Source organism: Manacus vitellinus, unplaced genomic scaffold (genome assembly GCF_001715985.3).
Source record: "Manacus vitellinus isolate BGI_N305 unplaced genomic scaffold, ASM171598v3 scaffold_1_pilon, whole genome shotgun sequence".
Lineage (NCBI taxonomy): Eukaryota > Metazoa > Chordata > Aves > Passeriformes > Pipridae > Manacus > Manacus vitellinus.
In genome coordinates this window covers 15,069,670-15,089,321 of record NW_021939396.1, presented here as the reverse complement: position 1 = coordinate 15,089,321, position 19,652 = coordinate 15,069,670, and the positions used below count along the sequence as shown (strand labels likewise).

Below are 19,652 nucleotides of genomic sequence, written 5' to 3'. Positions count from 1 at the left end.
GCCTGATCATTACTTTATTCTAACTAGTGTATATGTAAATACCCACACAGACATATAAATATTTGCACAAAAACTCATCTTTTTCTGGCTTTCTGCAGACATACCAGTTAAAATAGAAGGACGATGCCTTTCTTCAAAAACAACAGAAATAGTCTATAGGAACTACATGTTCAGGGTTCAGTTTAGGAACAATATATGGTTGTTCCAGATACATTCTGATTCAGTTATCAACTTTATGAGGAATGTTTACTGATACTCTCAACTGCAACAATACAAGGTGAATTTAACAACTGGTTTAAGAGTTACCTTTCTATCATGTAAACAGGTCTAGAAGTTAGACAACCCTGTAACAGCACAAGCCTTTCCCACAGACTATAATTTTCTGGGACAAGACTATTATTGTGAACTATCATTCTTTTCCTTTTTATAACTGAAACACAGGTGGAAGACTAATGGCCACAAACTGTGCTAGCATGCTGTGTTACAATGTCATATAAGTTTGTCATATATAAGTGGCCTCCACAATAAAAATCTTTCCTTCCTAGGCTGTTTCAAATCCCATAAAGCAATTTAGCAACCCTCAAAAAAAATGAATAAGTAACATTTTTGGTTCTCAGAGACCACCACTCTATAAAACTGGTATGTGCACTCTTCATATGGAATCAGTTACCAGTTAAAGCTAGTTATCCACTTTTCCAAAGGAGATAGATAATAAATCTCAGAGACTGTAAAAGAGTTTTTTCTTGCATTAGTAAGAAAATTAGTTATTAAACAACCTAGTCCTATATCCATCAGCTAATTCAAAGTAGCCAAACTGGCCATCCAATTCAAAGAAAGATATGCTATGGAAGGCTGATAATGGGAAAGTCTCTTCCTAAGTGCTTTCAGGAAATTGTTATCTCAACCCAGTCTCTGCTTTTGTCCCTCCCTTACCAGAAGAAGTGCGGGAAAGGGAGTGGCTTATTTGGAGTTTAATTTCTGGCTGGTGGTAAAACCGCCGCACACTGACATAGCAGAAGTGGGGGAAGAGGGAGAAAAAAGCAAGAAAAAAATGTGGGGCTTTTTTTTGCCCTCTGGTTTTGATGAGAACTAATATGAGAAAGATTGGAACACTTGCTCCAAGGATAATATATAGCAAATATATAAAAAGAAATAATAGCATAATAGTTTCCCAAAAAACTTAAGCTAAGATTTTTCTGGGAAATAGTAAAGGACGTAACAGACATATAAATATTCACAAAGACATATGGATAAAGTTCAAAGGACCAGGAGACAGAAGGTATATGAGTAAAAAAAAAAAAAGATTACTGTAGCTACCAGGGTGGCATTAGTTGACATAACAAGCTGAAGGCTGCACTAATAACCTAGCAGAATAACCTAATAGCTGCCTGTTTGACACAGACTCATATCTGTTAAAAGGAGAAACACATAGGCAGCATAGTTAGAATAAGAAATGCAAAAGCAAGCAGAGGTATTAAAAATGAGGGCACTGGAAGTTTCTGCTAGTGCCAATACTCATTCTTTTACTAGCCTTCTTTCATTGTAACATTTCTGTAAGATAATTATGACAATTTAGCAATGTGAGATGTAAATTACAATTCTTTCACCTTAAAAATAGGAAGTTTTAGAGGCGAAATCTAGTCTCCCTGAAATATGTTTTTCCCCTTTTAAAATTGAGAATTGCTAGTATTTTACTTCATGCTATTTCTTTTTAAAGGCAGAACATAAAATTAGTAAAATGGTAGTTTTACTTTGGATTTCGTTGTTGATTTGGGTTTTTTTGTTTTAAGTTATTAAATGACCTGAATGTTTTTCAAAAAAATTTTAGATGTAGAGAAAAGGATGGATAATTCTATGATTTCAACACTCTCAAATCAACAAATGAAAATTATTCTGAGAAAATGTACCTTACATTTGTGACTGGTTTTGAGCCAAAACACAATGTTTGATTATGTTCCAGTAATACCTGGCACATTTATGATGGAGAGACAGGTACCTGACAATATTATCAGGCCAGGAGCAAGCACTAATGGGGTGACAGCAGGGTGCTCAACCCATCTACATGAGTGTTCCCTTACCAGCCAGGGAAAGCACTCATTCTGCTCCTGTGGTCCTCTGGACCACTCAAGAAGGTCCAGCTCTTACAGAACGGTCAGAGAAGCCAGGTTGGCTTCTTGTTCTGGCATGTCTGATGTTTTTCCATGCCCTTTACAGTTAGCGTAGCCTCGCCCCAGAACCAACTCACCTACCTACAACTGTAACAATAGTTAATACTAAGGATTCGCTTTTAATTCTAGGTATTTAACACTCCTTTTTTTCCTCCCCTCCCCTCCCTTCCCCTCCCCTCCCCTCCCCTCCCCCCCTCCCCTCCCTCCCCTCCCCCCCCTCCCCTCCCCTCCCCTCCCCTCCCTCCCTCCCCTCCCCTCCCCTCCCCTCCCCCTCCCCTCCCCTCCCCTCCCCTCCTCCCCTCCCCTCCCTTCTCTTCTTTAGTTGGATCAAATAAATTAATTTTATAGTCAGTCTGAGTCTGTTCATTTAGTACCAAATTCAAACCTTTGGAAGTACTAGAGTGAGGATACAATACAATGTAACACTAGGAGCATCTTGAAATTTTAAAGATCTACTTATTAATCTATTGAAAACGTTTTTTCACTTCAAGAAGAGTAAAGGTTAAAAATGTAGGTATAATTAGGGAGTCAGATATTTCAGGAGAACAATTCATCAACAGAGAGAAGGCAGTGGATGTCTCCTGTAATTTCACTTAATTTCTCCTGTGCAGCTCAGCAGCACCGATCAGGTAACCTGTGCGTTTGATTCTTGGTGGCCTCAGCGGGGAGCATAGATGAAAGGATGATTTATCTTGCTTAAATACAAGAGATTAGAAACTATGATTATTAACTCCCCTTTTAAACATTGAGGATGTTTAAAGCTTTCTTCCATTCAAAGTTCCTAAGAGAAAATTAACCATGTGTAGCTAAAGAAAAGTGAGAGCACAGCCTGAGTGGGGTCTCCTTAACTCCTGACCTATGCCCTCCATGGAGCAGTTATTTCCATGCCACTCCCTAAGAAAAGGCAGTGGTTATCACAGTAAATTTTTTACAAATTACACTAAAAATTTACTGACGTGGAAGAGGTATCATCAGATGACTCCAACTGGCTTTTGAAAAGCAGTTGATTTATGTGATATTTTATCAGTTCGAACATACCTTCTGCTAATTTCATTAAGGCATGGGATTTCTTATCACTAGTGCAAACAAAACTCTTGTTTCTCAAGCTGGGCACCCAGAAAACTGAAAACATATTATCTTCTTGACTGAAATGATTCATCTAGTACCACACAAAAATAATGTGAAAGACAAAAATTTTGAAAAAATGGAACAGGATTTTATCTGGAAATGCAACACTTGCACTCAGAATAGTAGTTCCAAGTATTAGCTATTTGCCAAAATAAGGTCTATCCAAAGTTGCAATTTAAAAGTAATTATAGAAAATCAAACCCAAGGGTTTTTTTGGTTGGTTGGTTGGGGTTTTTTGTTTTGTTTTGGTTGGTTGGGTGGGAGGTTTTTTGTTTTTTTTTTTTTTTTTGTTTGTTTGTTTGTTTGTTGGTTTTTTTTGTTGTTTGGTTTGGGGGTTTTGGTGGGGGTTTTTTGTTTGCTTTGAGTTTTTTGTTTGTTTTGAGGGGTGCTAGCTGTATAAATGTGAAAGAAAGGGTACACAAAAATCACAAATATGCATAAGGAAGGCAACAAGAAAACCCTAAAAATAGTGTCTATGACATGACCCAGAAAGACTTCCAAGTATGAAATTTTGCTGAAAGCTTGGTTCAAATACATGAATTAACACTGTCTTTCTGCAAACATATTTTTTGTAGGTACTTACAAATATAATTTATGGAAAGACATAAATTTTTTTCATGTCATTCACAGCTTTAAATTATTTTATAGTTTATTTATAGTGTGAGGCAAAGATTATCATATGAAATATACTAAATCAAGCATATACAGTAACACAAAGATACAAGTATAATATTGACTGTACACTTTCCGTAATGGCCACATCTGACATGCTTCTCTTCCATTTGTTATTCTTTAGCTGCCATTTAAGTGCCATCTAAATCAGTTCAGGCTGTTAAGCATTCACTGAAAACAGTCAATGACTGCAATTTCAACAAGATTCAATTCTGAGGAGACCAATTAAACAAAGAAGTACAAAAATGGACAAGGATGGAATCAGAGGACATGAGCTTCACAAATAGTCAAACTGCAAAATCATTTTAATTTAGACAGAAATTTATTGAAGAAAAAAAAAAGAAATAGTTTCCTTGTCTACCTGACAAAATTTTTTAGGTAGTCCCCTGAAAATATTTTTGCCTGTTACAAAATTAAAGGGAAGGCAACAAGTGCATTCTGATTACACCTTCATCAATGTCACTAAGTAAAATGACAAAATCCACTGTCATGCTAGAACAATAGTTTTCACAAGCAACTGTACCTCAGTTCAAGTTTCACTTGTTTAAATAAAAATCTTTTGCAAAAGAAAACTCTAGGAAACCGCCACACTACTTGCTATAGCAATCTGAGAAAATAAATGTTTTTAAATCATGAAAGATTTGGTAAAGCTTGCATAATTTCACTATCACGCTTTCTTAATTTAAAACCCAATTCTCCACTCATACAAATGTGTCCTATTCTTCTACTGTACCTACACTCTGGTAAGATCTTGTAAATCTTGCAAAAGGAGTCTATTTCAAGACCTATATTGAGGCTCAATCGTCTTTTCCTTTTAAAGTACTGACTTATTCTACTCTTCCACAGAACTGCTTATACTTCTTCACCAGAATGTAATGGCATCCTAGATACACCACACCAAAACTTTTAAGCATGACAGGTTTCCTTGACTTTCTCCTCAAGATACTGACCTTTAAAAAAATATAAAAATCCCAAAGCTCCAGCATTGAAGGATTAGTTTAACTTAAAAAGAATCCTGCACACATATATCTATAAATGCATATAGGTATCTATGTATCTATATGTCCAGATACATATACATGTATATGTTTGAATTAACATGTGCATACAAATACATATAAACCTTTTGAGCAGCTTGAACAAGACATAAAGAAAAACAATTCTTCTTTTCCAAGATATTATATTCCTCTTCCTTCCATCCTCCTAACTTCCTTAACCCCTTTTTCCTGATGCTCATTAAAATTGTAACTCAGTAAAGACCATTGGTTCCTAATTGTAGCAATTGTTTAATTCTTCTGCATTTGTCCAGAACATTGTTTACATACTCCTTGAGATTACAATTTAGAGTGGATTCACCAATAGAAGCCTTGACAGCCAGTGAGGGCCTTTTTGGTCTCCTACATTTGAGAAAATCTCAATTTTATCTTTTGAGGAGAGGGCAGAAAGGAGGAAAACTACATGATCTTGTTTTTTCTTGTTGTTGTAAAAGACAACTCTCAAATCTTTTATCTATGGGTTCCCTCTTTCTTGCAGCTGATATCACAATTGCACACAAACATTCATGAAACAGGAAATACAAGTACAAAGAGAAAGTTTATACTTGTATTTGTACTTGTATAATGCATTCATTAGAGATGCATTTCTCTATATCTGCTGGCTGTTAACCATTTGACAAACAGAATTCACATCCTGCACAGATTTGAGATGAAGAATTTTACTGTTCTAGTTTCCTTCTAGTACCAAGTTACATTTTCCTTCTAGTGAACAGATGCTGGATTGTTATGCAGGAGTTAAAAAAAAAATAATCATTACCAGTGAATCAACATTTACCATACAACCTTATGAACACAAATCCCTTTATTTGAGCAGCATTATGCAAAGCAAAACGAAACTGGATGTTCCCTGATTAGGAACAGATATTACATTCTTCCTCACAGGATCACAGAATAAAATCATGGAATGTTTTGGTTCGGAAGATGATCTAGTTCCAACTCCCACTGTCGTGGGCAGGGACATCTTTCCCTAAATCAGGTTACTCAAAGCCAAGGATTTCTTGGGAACTTGTTCCAGTATCTTACTACCCTCTTTGTAAAGAATTTCTTCCTCATATCTAATCTTAATCATAAAATCATAGAATGTTAAGGGGTTGGAAGGGACCTTAAAGACCATCTAGTCCCAAATCTCCTGCCATGGGCAGGAACACCTCCCAGTAAACCAGGTTGCTCAAGGCCTTATCCAACCTAGCTTTGAACACTGCCAGGGCTGGGGCATCCACAAGCTCCTTGGACAACCTGTTCCAGTATTTCACCACCCTCACAGTAAAACTTTCCTTCCTAATATCTAACCTAAATTTCCCCTCTTTCAGTTTGTACCCATTAATCCTTGTCCTACCACTACAGTTCTTGATGAAGAGTTCTTTTCTGGCTTCCCTGTAGGCCCTTTTCAAATACTGGAAGATTGCTGTGAGATCTCTACACAACCTTCTCTTCTCCAGGCTGAACAGACCCAACTTTCTCAGCCTGTCTTTGTCGAGGAGGTGCTCAAGTCCTCATCTACCCTCTTTTAAGTTTAAAACCATCGCCCCTTGTCCTGTCACTAGAGGTCCTGGTAAAAAGTCTCTATCCATCTTTCTCGTAAGTCCCCTTTAAGTATTGAAAGGTCACAATATGGTCTCCCTGGAGCCTTCTGTTCTCAAGGCTGAACAACCCCAGCTCTCTCAGCCTTTCTTCATAGGAGAGGTGCTCCAGCCCTCTGATCATTTTGGTGGACTTATTTGGACCTGCTCCAATAGGTCGATGCTTTTCTTGTGCTGGGAGCCTTGGAGTTGAACACAGTTCTCCAGGTGGGGTCTCACAAAAGCAAACCAGAGAGGAAGAATCAGCTCCCTCAGCTTACTGCTCATGCTTCTTTTGATGCAGCCTGAGATATAGTTGGCTTTTTGAGCTGTAACTGGACATTGCTGGTTCGTGTCCAATTTTTCGTCCATCCATCAATCTATCTATCTATCTATCTATCTATCTATCTATCTATCTATCTCCCCAAGTCCTTCTCTTCAAGACTTCTCTCAATCCATTCATCTCCCAGTCTGTATTGACACTGAGAATTGACCAGACCCAGGTGCAGGATGTTACACTTGGCCTCGTTGAACTTCATGAGGTTCTCCTGGGCCCACTCCTCCAGTCTATCAATGTCCTTCTGGATGGCATCCCCTCCCTCAAGCAAATCAACTGCACCACTCAACTTGATGTCATCTGCAAACTTGCTGAGGGTGCACTCAATCTCACTGTCTACATCATTAACAAAGATACTGAATAGTCTTGGTCCCGATACAGACTCCCTGAAGGACACCATTTGTTGCTGATCTCTGTACTTTAAGCTCTTGACTGCAACTCTTTGGATGTGGTTGTGCAGCCACTGCACTATCCATCAAATAGTCCATCCATCAAATACGTCTCTACTATTTAACAACAAGGCTGTTGTGTGGGGCCATGCCAAAGGCCTTACAGAAGTCTAGGCAGATGACAACTTACAGAAGCCAAGATAGATAATAATAAAAATAACTAGCAAGTGTGTGACTAATATATCTGTTGCAATTGCTGAAATGTTATGTATTCCTCAAGCTGCAACCTTCCAGAACTGAAAATCTGGGCCATGACTCTGAAATAGACTCAGATAAATGTTCTGTGACCCACCACACTCTTGATATTTCAAACTGATTTTTTCACTGTTGTAATCCCTTTTTGTTAGAAGATGCTCATATACAAGAAAATAATTATCTAGTCCATCTCAAACATGTTATATTTTCTTGATCTTGATCAAAAGCCTCCTGTTGAAGAGAATACAAAAGTTCCACTGCTACTAGATCACGCAAACTGAGACCTCTACAATCCCATACTCACTTTACATTCATTTATCCATGCTCATATGCTTCTTAATTAATTACATTTTGTTGAGACAACTTTTATGAGGGCTAGATTAATTTCAGCACTTACTTTAACTAAAATTAAAGCACATGATCTAGATTTTGGCACTTACAATTAATTAAAGTTCACCTTAAAGACTAAATATGAAAGAAATAATTTAAAAATATTAGCTTTAACTATATTCTCATATATTTTTAAGATATTAGTACAAATTAGATTTTATTAATATTTATTCATTACCTTGTCCTAAAGTTTGCAGGATGAGGATGCCCATCATATAATGACAAATAATCATATTCTTCTTCTAGAGCAAAAGACTGAAAGACGATTTGTATTCTGTTTCTTTCTTCTGCTATTATAACCCATGTACAGTTTGCACCATTTGGATATCCATATGGGAAGCCAGGGCTTTCTATAGTGCCATTAAGTCCTTTTAAAGTTCCACCACAGGTATAAATAAATCCTAAAAAAGATACCAAGGAAACAAAAGTCAGCAATCCATTTTTATATCAATCTTCATAAGAATACATCACTAGAATTCATGATTTCTGAAAAAATATCAAAATATTTCTTAGCAAGTACGGCATTTAGAAAGAAAAAGCCAATGTTTTAATACAAATGCTGGCCACTTAATGCAAAACAACCCCACCCACCTAACAAATGTGTTTTCCATACTGTTTATGTAAAGGCATATGGTAGCATCTTTGCAAATAAATATATATAACAACATCTATGACTAAATTTGTCTATGAGGCAAAGTATCCACATCAATTCCCTTTTTTGACAAAAGGAAGAGAAGCAGTCAGAGCAAAGCAAACAAATCTCTTTTGGTACAGGTCTGATACAGATTAAACCTATTAATCTCGTGCTCCTCCTCCACATATTTTGGGACTGTAAGAGGCTAAAAGGCTACTTATTATGAACAAGCTTTTCCCAGTCAATAATTCTGGGTCATGAAAGCTGTCTACTTAAAGACTTAATCTGAAATACCACCATCATGATACTAAGTCATGTATTAAGATGAATGTGTTTTGACTGACCCTAAGTGGGTGTTGTTCAACTCCCGTGGTCAGGGAAGACCCCCAGAGCCACTCCCTCACCCACCACACCCCACCCCCCCCCCCCCCCGTCTGCTCCCTTGCAGTGGGATGGGAGAGAGAATGGAAAGAGTAACGTGAGAAAACTCATGGGTCAAGACAAGGACAGTTTAACAGGTACAGCAAAAGCTGTACATGTAAACAAAGAATATGAAGGAATTCATTGGCTACTCTGCCAGGCAGGTGTTCAGCCATCTCCAGGAAAGCAGGGCTACATCATGCCTAATGGTTACATGGGAAGACAAACATCATAACCCTGAACATGATCCCTTCCTCCTCCTTTCCATCAGCATTTGTCACTGAGCATGGCACCACATGATATGGAATATCCCTTTCATATGTTATAGAATATCCCTGTCATTGTTTGGAGTCATCTGTGTCCCAGCTGTGTCCCCTCCCAACTTCTTGCCCATCCGCAGCTGATTTGCTGTGACAGGCAGCATGATAAGCAGAGAAGGCCTTGATGCTGTGTAAGCACTGCTCAGGAATAACTAAAATATCCTTGTGCTATCAACACTGTTTTGGTCACAAATCTAAAACATAATACCATAGGATCTACCATGAAGAAAATTAAGTCTATCCTAGCCAAATTCAGTACAGTGGGTCAAAGGTGAAAGGTTGCTCTGCCAATAGATTCTTTTTAAAATGAACATTACAAAATTTCAGAAATGGCCCCTACATTCAAACACTGATTTTTCTTGTATTATAACAAATTTTCTTCTTATATAGAAAATCCATTTTCTGAGAAAAATAAGAGAACAAGAATAATTATAAAAAGGTCTTCTTCAAGCCACTGCGTCCTGGCAGGACAGGTCCTTTTCTAAACTTTTGTTCCAAGTTCTAATGCTCAGTTACAGCAGTTCCTAACTCATTTTGGGGCTTTAGGATATTTTTTCTTTCCACCAGCTTTGCAGTCTGACTGTAGATCTGCGTCCTCTCTCCAGGTCTTCTGCTCTCTTACCCCTTAAATTTTAGATCAGCTTTCCTGCTTCGCCTTTTGCACCCCCAAAGCTTCTCTTTCCCAAGCACGCTCAGAGCAAGCCCCCTCTGCTGGGGGGGGGATTTCATCAACTGAGAGACAGCACAAAACACTGAGCTGCTCTTTCACAGAAACACGATATACATTTCACAACAAACTACAAACAAACAAACCAGATGCCGACTCTTTAATTATACACACATGTATATATTTGAGCTCATTAAATCATCTTCTTCATGGCATATTCACAAGCTTGTCTTTGCACTGAGCATTTATATGTGCAGAGACCCCCTTCTCTGAAGTACTAAGCAGAAATCTCTTAAGATTTTACACTTTGTGTTGCTACACTGTAAAGTTACTTTTCTTGACAACAGAAGAGGGAGACATAAAATGTTTTTATCTCGGCTTTTTCATGTTTATCTCCAGTGGTGAGAAAAGATGCCTCTTATGAAGTATGACTACTGTTTCAATACAAATATCACTGTATCAGATACATAGGACAAAAAGGGAATGGAAGATCCTCTTAGAAAGTAATTAGGTCTTTGCCTCATCTGACATGTATAGCAAATTTTACCTTCTACTGTGAATTAGCTCAAAGAATTCATTCTCATATCAGTGCCTGCACAATTTTCATTGTTAGGAGTTTGTTTTATTTATCTCTTTCTGTATCTCCCTCATATACTTGAACTATTTTTAAATCTCTTTTATGTGTTATTATTTATTATTTAAGCTCAGCTGTTTTATTTAGCACTTTAAAAGTCTTTTGGAATAGAGTTTGTGCACAAGGCACTTTACAAAATTAAACTACATCATAAGCTCTTCATCCTAGAACTCTAACACTTCCCACAAAATACAGTCACTGAAATAAGACTTTAAATAGCTGTGTGCACATATTTATCATTTTAGTTTTTCCTAGAAATCTCTTGCTGAGGCATATTCAATTGAATTAGAGAAAAAACTTAGAGAGAGACTTGAAAACTAAATAGCATATGCTGTAAATTTTTATGCATCTCCCCAGACCAAGTGTGGAAAGCACAGTGTAAACTTTGTCTCAGCATCATAATATAGCTCCATAATTTAGAACCTTTGTTGCTGTACTTATGTCATGAAAGTTTTCAATTACATTTGGACTGTTTTGTTAATTCAATACAAACTACAAAGAAAAAATCAAATATAATAGGTCTTCTGTTACCAAAATTAAATTATATTTTAAAAAAACCAAAGCCAAAACTAGAGCCACAACTATGAGTGAGCAGAACCTTGTGAGATAACACACTATTTATTAAGGAATGTAATGCTTCATATTGGATCCAATAATTGGTCCTATCCATAAATATATATGAAATATAAAGTTTCACAACTTATAAAAGTTCCACTTACTTATAAAAGTTCCACTTACTTCTTTTATTCCATACCCAAACCATAACAAAAGAGAATTATTCATATTCTGCATGATGATATAACTTGGATGTTTTTCTGAGATGACTAGTAGAATGTAACACAGCTATGCACGTGTCAGAAGATACATTTTTAATTCCAAGAATGGAAAAAACACCAACAAACCAACAGTGAAGTTTGATTTTGATAGGCCTAGTTTTTTAGTCTATAAAATAAAAAAAGTCATGCCAACAGACTCCATACAACATGCACTTTAATCTCTGCTTTCATATGTTAATACATTCTGTGATGTTCTTCACCTTGGCAATCCAACTTGGTTATGATCAAAATAGACAGTGTGCATTAACTGACTGGTCTGATCAAATGTGGAAAACATGACATTTATTTTCAATTCATGCTGAAATAACTAGTAGCATATACTGTGATCTTTTTCATCTAGATTTCAGAACTAGCATTCCAAAAAGAATTTACTTGCAAACTGCTTTTCATTAAGGGGAAGGTTTTATTCCAAGCACACAACGAAGAATTTTGAATAGCTTGAAGTTAGACTAGAAAAGAAAAATTCTTGTTGAAGTAAGTATGAAGATGAACAACACCACTCATGATATTCATTTAATAGTGAGTATGATTCAAAGTTTCCATTGCATTGTTTTTTACCATATTTTAAAATTCAGATGTTTAATTCTCATCAATTTTACATGAAAAATATTTCTTTAAATCAAAAAACACAGCCTCTCTCTCTGATTTCAGTCATCCTCTGATTCATTGTGGGATTACAGTAAACATCAGTAACATCAGTTCTTAATCTACTTATTCAACTTTCATTGCCTTCTAGCAAAGCAAGTAATACTTACACCATATCCACACCCCTTGCCCTTGGATTTCCCATAATTATGCTCACTCAGTACACAACAAGATTGTCTTTGGCTTTTTCTCTTCCTTCCGACCATTCAATTATACTGTTTAATAACATATGTCCACACCTCTCACCTCCCTAGTACTCCACACCTTTTGTTTAATCTTCTTTGTTTAATGTGTTCTTTAATAGCAGTCATTATCATAATTATACTGAGTCTGCATTGATTAACACACTCTCACATATCTAAGTTGCTTGTGTATTTCCTTTTAAAGAGGTATTTAATACTTGCTGCAAACTGAGAAAATGGAAGATGATTTGTTTATACGCTGCTTTTTTTCTTCAGAATCCTTTCTGATAAGCCAATCTCCTTTCATTTCTTTGACTTGCACCTATCTTAAAGCACAGTCAATAGTATCTTACAGTATTCCTTAGCCATGTCATCCTTGTTCACCTCCTCTTTTTTGTGCAATAAACCTATTTGTAACATTATTCTTTTCCCCCTAGTTGGTGGTTCTATTCCATTCAGAGTCCATCAACTTTGCTCATTTATCTCTCCTGCTCTTTACGTGTTTCTGCAAGACCTTTACTGTTTACGACCTTTGATCACCTTGACTGTATTGAGCAGCAAGGAGCAGCTACTTTTTATGCTGATCATAAATCAGGAAGGACTGTTCTCCTAATTCTCTTCTGTTTTGCTGCATTCTCTTTCTGTTCACTTATGTTATCATCACCTTAGATTTTATGGTTCTATATGTTCATCCTTTTTGTTAGCACATCTAAGAACCTACTGGAGTGCAAAAGGGATAGATTTCATAGTGATGTGAACCCACCCCTATTTTGTGAACCCTTTCCTTCCTGCAATCAATTCTTCTCATTTTTGGAAAATATATACACAATATTTCTTTCTAAACCATCTTACCATTTCTATAATTTTACTTATCCTGTCATGCCTCACACCAAGATCTTTGAGCCCAATTATGAAAATGAGAATAGGACACTCTCCAGATGTAATGATTGCATTTTACTTTGGACTGTGTTTGAAATTTATCTTTTTATCTCTTCTCATCATGTCTTAATTCTCTTTAATTTATGCTTTTCCATTTCGTGTTATGCCTCTTTTCTGCATTAAACAAATCTCCTTTCTCTAACCTTAACTTCCAACACTAAGTTTTATTGAATTTTTTTCACTTGAGTACAAACCTGGAAGGCAATCATCTCTAATGCACTGAACTTATTAGTTCCTACTTACTCTCCACCTTTTTCTCTGCCTCCCTCCAAGCCCAGCAGCTTGCATGCTTCTTTCTTACTCTACTGTGTTTTCATATGAACAGACTGCTGATTTTTACATTAAGGACACTCACTGGTGTCCATTCCTACCAGAATGTTATAACTCCCTCTTTCTTCATGAGTCTCACATTTCACCTGTGATAGGCATGGAAGGTGTACATACCAGCAGCAACCCTGCAGCACAGAACACCAGAACAGAAGTGGACTGCACCTGGGTAGCAGTTTGCAGTGGGATAGGTATCCATGCCAGCTACAAGGCATTAGAACCGCTGCTGTTTTAGAAAAGTCTATCTTGTATTCATATAGATCTCTATGCCTGTTTAACTCAGCTCTACTTCAAAGAATCCTCACTTCCATCTCAGCTCCAACAGCAGCTTTTACAATGAGCTTCCTACCAGGTGAGCAAAGCCTACATTTGATAGGCTGACCAGAGATAATTGTTATTTTCTTATGTATAATTTCCCAAAGTAATAAAAAATTAGAATCATAGAATCATAAAATGGTTTGAGTTGGAAGGGACCTTAAAGATCATCTAGTTCCAAACCCCTGCTGTGGACAGGGGCACCTTCCACTAGATCAAGTTGCTCAAAGCCTCATCCAACCTGACCTTGAACACTACAGGGATGGGACATCCACAACATCTCTGGGAACACTGCTCCAGTATCTCACCACCCTCACAGCAAAGAATTTCTTCCTAATATGTGATTTAAACCTACCCTCTCAGTTTAAAATAATTTCCCTTTTTCCTATCACTACACGTCTTTCTAAAAAGTCCCTCTCCAGCCTTCTTGTTGGCCCCATGTAGGTATCAGAAGGTACCTGCTGTAAGGTATCCCTGGAGCCTGAACAACTCCAACTCAGTTCCAACTCTTCTGTCATGGTTATGTCTATCTTTGCGGGTTGCTTTTTACTTTCTATTTTTGTCAATCATTGTTTTTTACATATAATGCTTATTTCCTTCATTTTTAGACTGTTTTCTTTAGTCTCAGAGATGCTTAATAAAGCCTTATAAAAGAACCAAAAAATGCAACAAAAATCTTGTGTTTGTGAAGGGCATAAAGTAAGAAAAACACTGAAACACCTTGGTGAAAATCAGCTCTTAGGAGTTCCAGGAAATTGAGGACTTCTTAACTAAATTGACATTTCATTTCATTTTGTTCTTAAAAGCATTTTCTTTCACAAATAAGATATTTGGGTTCCTAATCTTTGCACAACTTACTGGAAATTGGGCCACTATGAAGTTTAGACATTATGCAGTTTTCAAAAGAAGTCCATTTTAAACTTTTTAATCTATGATTTGTATCATTTTAATGCTATGAGAAAATATAGTGATATTTTTTGGCAAATAACTGAGTAAAATAGATTGCCTTGCCCTTGTATAAGCTATAATAAGGTATTAAAATGATTTTTCTAATCTTTTGGTAGCATTGACTGGAAACTCTATAACAACCTCAATGGAACTGGTATGGAATACCAGCCAAACAGAAGCTACCACTGTAAATCATCACCACATTTGAAACACTTTATGGAGGGACTGCTTTTCCTTCAGAGAGAAATTTCTTATCTCTGTTTCAGACACCTTTTCTGAAAGAGGTTTAGAAATATTTTAGTGTTGTCTTCCACTTGTCTCAGCTGTGAAAACTAGTAGAAGGACGAAAGATTCTGTTCCCTCATGTCAACACTGAGTGTGTTACTTGTTTAAAGAAACATAAGGTCTAAAATACAGCAGGACTGCTCTTGTTCACATGGAATACATCCTGAGGAGCAGAAGACTTAAAATGGAAAGATGGCAAAAGAAGCAACTGGTTTTCTTGTAAGAAAAGTACATAAGGAAATACTCTCTATAAAATAAAGATTGAAACAAAAGTAACCTCTGGAAAAAAATCAAGATATATTTAGTACTACACATTTAAAGCTGAAATGTCTCATAACATTAATTAGTTTTCAACTTAACTGTAGTGTAACAGGAGAACAGTCAATATAATGCTGACTTGAATTCCCAAAATTTAAAGCCCATTGGCATACACGGTAAACCTCTGTCATTATGTAGCTGGTTCATTAAAATTGGGAAGGGAAAGGAAGGTTTGGGAAGGGAACGGAAGGGAAGAAAAACAAAAGAAAAAAAAGAAAAGAAAAAGAAAAAAAAAGAAAAATAAGAAAACACAATTACAGTATATTTCATCTGGTAGTTTGAAATCTTCCAGCAGTTTCAGAAAAGTGATAGAGAGCAGATTATTGTAAATCTAAACAACCACCTTGAAATTCAAATACAGCTTTAGAGAAAGAAAGAAAAGAGAGAGAAAGAAAGAAAGAAAAAGAAAGAAAGAAAGAAAGAAAGAAAAAGAAAGAAAGAAAGAAAGAAAAAGAAAGAAAGAAAGAAAGAAAGAAAGAAAGAAAGAAAGAAAGAAAGAAAGAAAGAAAGAAAGAAAGAAAGAAAGAAAGAAAAGAAAGAAAGAAAGAAAGAAAAAGTTCCCATAAGCCTTCTAAAACATTGTAGATTTTGTTAAATTCTAAAAGGGAGTGGGTGGAAGGGTTAAGAAAAGTCAGAATGAGGATGAAAGTTCCAGTAAGCATTCAGATAGGAAATAAGCATTATCAATAAATATGATGCTGATTTGAAGCAACTTCAACAAGATTAGAAAAGATTTTGAAGACTCAGTGGTCGGAAAATCCAGACAAAATTAAGGCTCTGTTTTAAGTTTCTACCAATAATAATTAAACATAGAATGGCTCAGTATTTACCGTACACCACCACAGACTATCTTCCTATTCTGTTTTCTTTTTAAAAAAGTAAGACACCCTTCTATGGCAGCTCAGATCGCTTCAGATGTAAACAGCCTATGAAGTCTTCTCATTCCTTCAGAGGGATAACCTTCAGAAGAAATGTAATTTTAAAAAAACACATTCCTGCTTTAGATAACATGGAAGTTCAGACCTTTGAAACTCTGCTATAAGCCTGAGAAGAAAAAAATGCATAACTAGTGTTGCATGCTTCTGAAATACTACATTTCCCAGTGAAACATATATAAAACTTGATGTTAATTGTTACTTTGTGATGCCATTACTGTAGGGTTGAGAATTAAAGGAAGCAGCAGCTGGAAAAGCCAACTGTAGTCTTTGATACAATCCAAACTCCAGTGAGTTTTCTGTTTTTCATTTTCTAGATCATATAATAGTGAAAAAAACCCAAAACCACTTCAAAGAGACACAGACTATATAAGGGTCAAGTGAATGCAAGGAGATCAGGAGCACTTCTCATGAAAGATTTCACATTATTGGACAGTTTCTGACAGTTCTTAAAAATGAAGGGAGCACAGTTTAAACATTTTGGAAAAATGTAAACATCTTTTACTAATAGAAATTTATTCTGTCTTCATTTACTAAAAAAAATTTCTAAAAAAGGTAATTTTTAATGGAAGCAACTTTTTAATATAGTAAAAAAAAATTCTTCTCATCTAAAAATCTACAGATCGCTACTATTTTTTCAATGTTTTTGTGTGGCTGAATACAAAGATCATTTTTCAGATATTGTCAGTTATGTTTAATTTTTAATTTTCAATTAATTTGCATTGTACATTTCTGCATTTGCAGTAGGCCAAAGTATTAACATCTTTACCATGTCCTGCCATGTGTCATAAATATTTGTTTTGTATCATAAACCAGAATCTATGTTTCAGTAGTCCATTCAGGCAGTTCAGACTGAGGAAGGATAAAAAAATAAGTTAAAGAGTGTTGTTAGTTACTGAGATATCCGAGTTTGTAAGACTTTAAATGATCCCTTGTTTACTGATAGCATAAAACCAGTAATTTAGTTTTATCAATATTTTTTATATTATATTTATTCCTGGTAATTGTTTCAATTTAAAAAGTAAATATCACCACTAGGGAGTCTGACCCTAAAATTTTTAGTATTTAACAAATAAAATAGTTGTCCAAAAAGAAAATCAGAGATTTCCTTCTCTGTACACTAGAAACACTTTGAAGTCATGAAAAACTTGCTGGACAAGTATTAAAAGTGCTAATAATACTGTTCTACAAAAATAGGTGAACAAATGTGTCCAACTCTCTGGCATTGATAGCTTCTTGATTTGATCTCTCATTTTAGACTATTTAATAGAGATAACAATGCTAAAATGTCACAGAGCCAAGCAATACAATCAAGTGCTGTTTCAGACTTTAGTTTGGTCCCGAGTCACAGGACCATTGAAGGTGTTGCTATTACTCTATGTATTTATTCTGGTCCTTTCCAGAGAAAATTTGCTTCTGTAGAGGTAGACAGGTGAACCCCAAGTTATATTACTGCAAACTTCTGTGAGCTTATGTGAATAATTATGTTTTAAACATAGCTGATGAGCAGCATCCCTGGGCAGCTGTCTTCATTATGGCAGAGAGTTACAGAGGGGCAAGAAAGACAATATTAACTGATTCATCCACGCCAGCTGATTTTGTCATCCTATCATGTGAGATAAACACCAACAGTCATCATCATCAGGAAAAGATGAATTATCTCTCTGCCTGGCTTGATAAAGCTTGATGCTACTCTGTCACCATTTGCAGAAAGGAGGAGGAATAAATATTTAATGATGTCACTGGTATCTACTTTTCCCTCCTCCACTGAAAATAGCAAACAAATAAACAAATAAAACCACAACCACACCAGCCTATCATCAAAGAAAACCCATTTCTGCTCCAGAACTGACCAGTAAACCTTTTCCATAGTGCTGCCAACATCTTCTAAACAAAAATGCTGTATCACTGAACTGGGGATATAGAATACATTTAGAGAAAAAGGTTATATGAAAAGCCAGACTGAAGAACTGTGAAAGGAGTCTACACAAAATGTATGGAAGAAAAACAAACAAACAAACCAAAACAGTAAAGGCAAACAGTGCAGCAAACAAAACAGTAAAGGCAAACAGTGCAGCACAGAAGTCACAGAAACTGTGACTATCTGACTTGGATAGCATAGTTTAACTTGACACGTAAAACTGTTTTAGAGAACAGTTATACCATTCTATTTTATTAAGTTATTCTGGTAAATATTGAGATATTATTGCTGATTAGATGTCTTCATGTTCATTTTTATGGGACAAAGGAATTTGGCATCTTATTGATTGGAATTTGGACAGACTTTATTAATGTGCCAGGTATTACGTATTCACCAATGCATCTTACATACTATTATGCTATTAGTATTCCCATGCAAACAATTTATGCATGGGAAAAATGCAGATGTCTAGACTGAGTCTTTCTTCTTGGGTTTCAGCTTATATCAGCACAAAAAAAAAAAAAAAGGATAAAGTGCTAATTATTTCTTGAGACTTAATGACAATTTGTTATATAATAGCCCCAGGCACAGTCTTGGACATTCAGTTCCTTTCTCCCAGTCATTAATACTCGGCAGGGGCCAGTGTCTTTTCTGATCAAGTAAGCAAAACACGTCATTTTCTATTAAATTGTGTGACTTTACAACTTTAATTGATGTGCTCCCTGGTTTTAGCTTATTTCACCTTTTGGCAACTGTTACTCCAAGTGTCTCATCCATTCTGCAGTACTGATGTCTGCTTTCAGTAGCTAATATCTCTGAAATTAATCAGTACCCTACATTTTTAAAAAATTGCTGGTAATATCGCCAGTGGCTTACCATGAATAATCATCCCCTCTGACATGACAAACTAGCTCTAACAGGAAAGCTATTACTTTGAAACAAATTGTACTGCATTGAAATATTCTCAGTAGTAAAGAATCTCAGTGCAGTATTAAAGCTTGTTCAATTCGAAACAAAGAGAGACCTTACTGTCTTCTTCATGTCGTATTCTCTTTATCAAATATTAGATATTAGCAGTGTCTTACCTAATAAAATTTTCAGAAGGGAAGCACTTTTTTTTTTTTACTTTTATTTTTATTTTAGCATTAAAAAAAACCAGCACTGTATCCTCTTGGCACCTTAGTAAAAATATTACGGAGCTCACCTCTTTTTTTTAGGCTGTTTTTCATTCCTAAACCAAAGACATTGTTGGTTACTGATTCATTACTTCTTTGCGGTACATGAAAATGTCTGTTTATAACAGAGCAAATATGAATACACAGGTAGCCTATTACATGGGAAACATTTTGAGAATATTTGATTTCTGAATATAT

The 19,652-nt window shown here is 35.9% G+C and overlaps 1 protein-coding gene across 1 annotated transcript in view; it reads right to left on the bottom strand.

Annotated features, from left to right (window-relative positions):
- The window catches only part of CSMD3 (CUB and Sushi multiple domains 3), a 604,389-nt gene that overhangs the window by 520,522 nt on the left and 64,215 nt on the right, over positions 1-19,652 (bottom strand). The window contains exon 2 of the mRNA XM_008929222.3: positions 8,132-8,354. Within this exon, the coding sequence (XP_008927470.2) occupies positions 8,132-8,354 (223 nt within the window). The remainder of the gene's footprint in view (positions 1-8,131; positions 8,355-19,652) is intronic.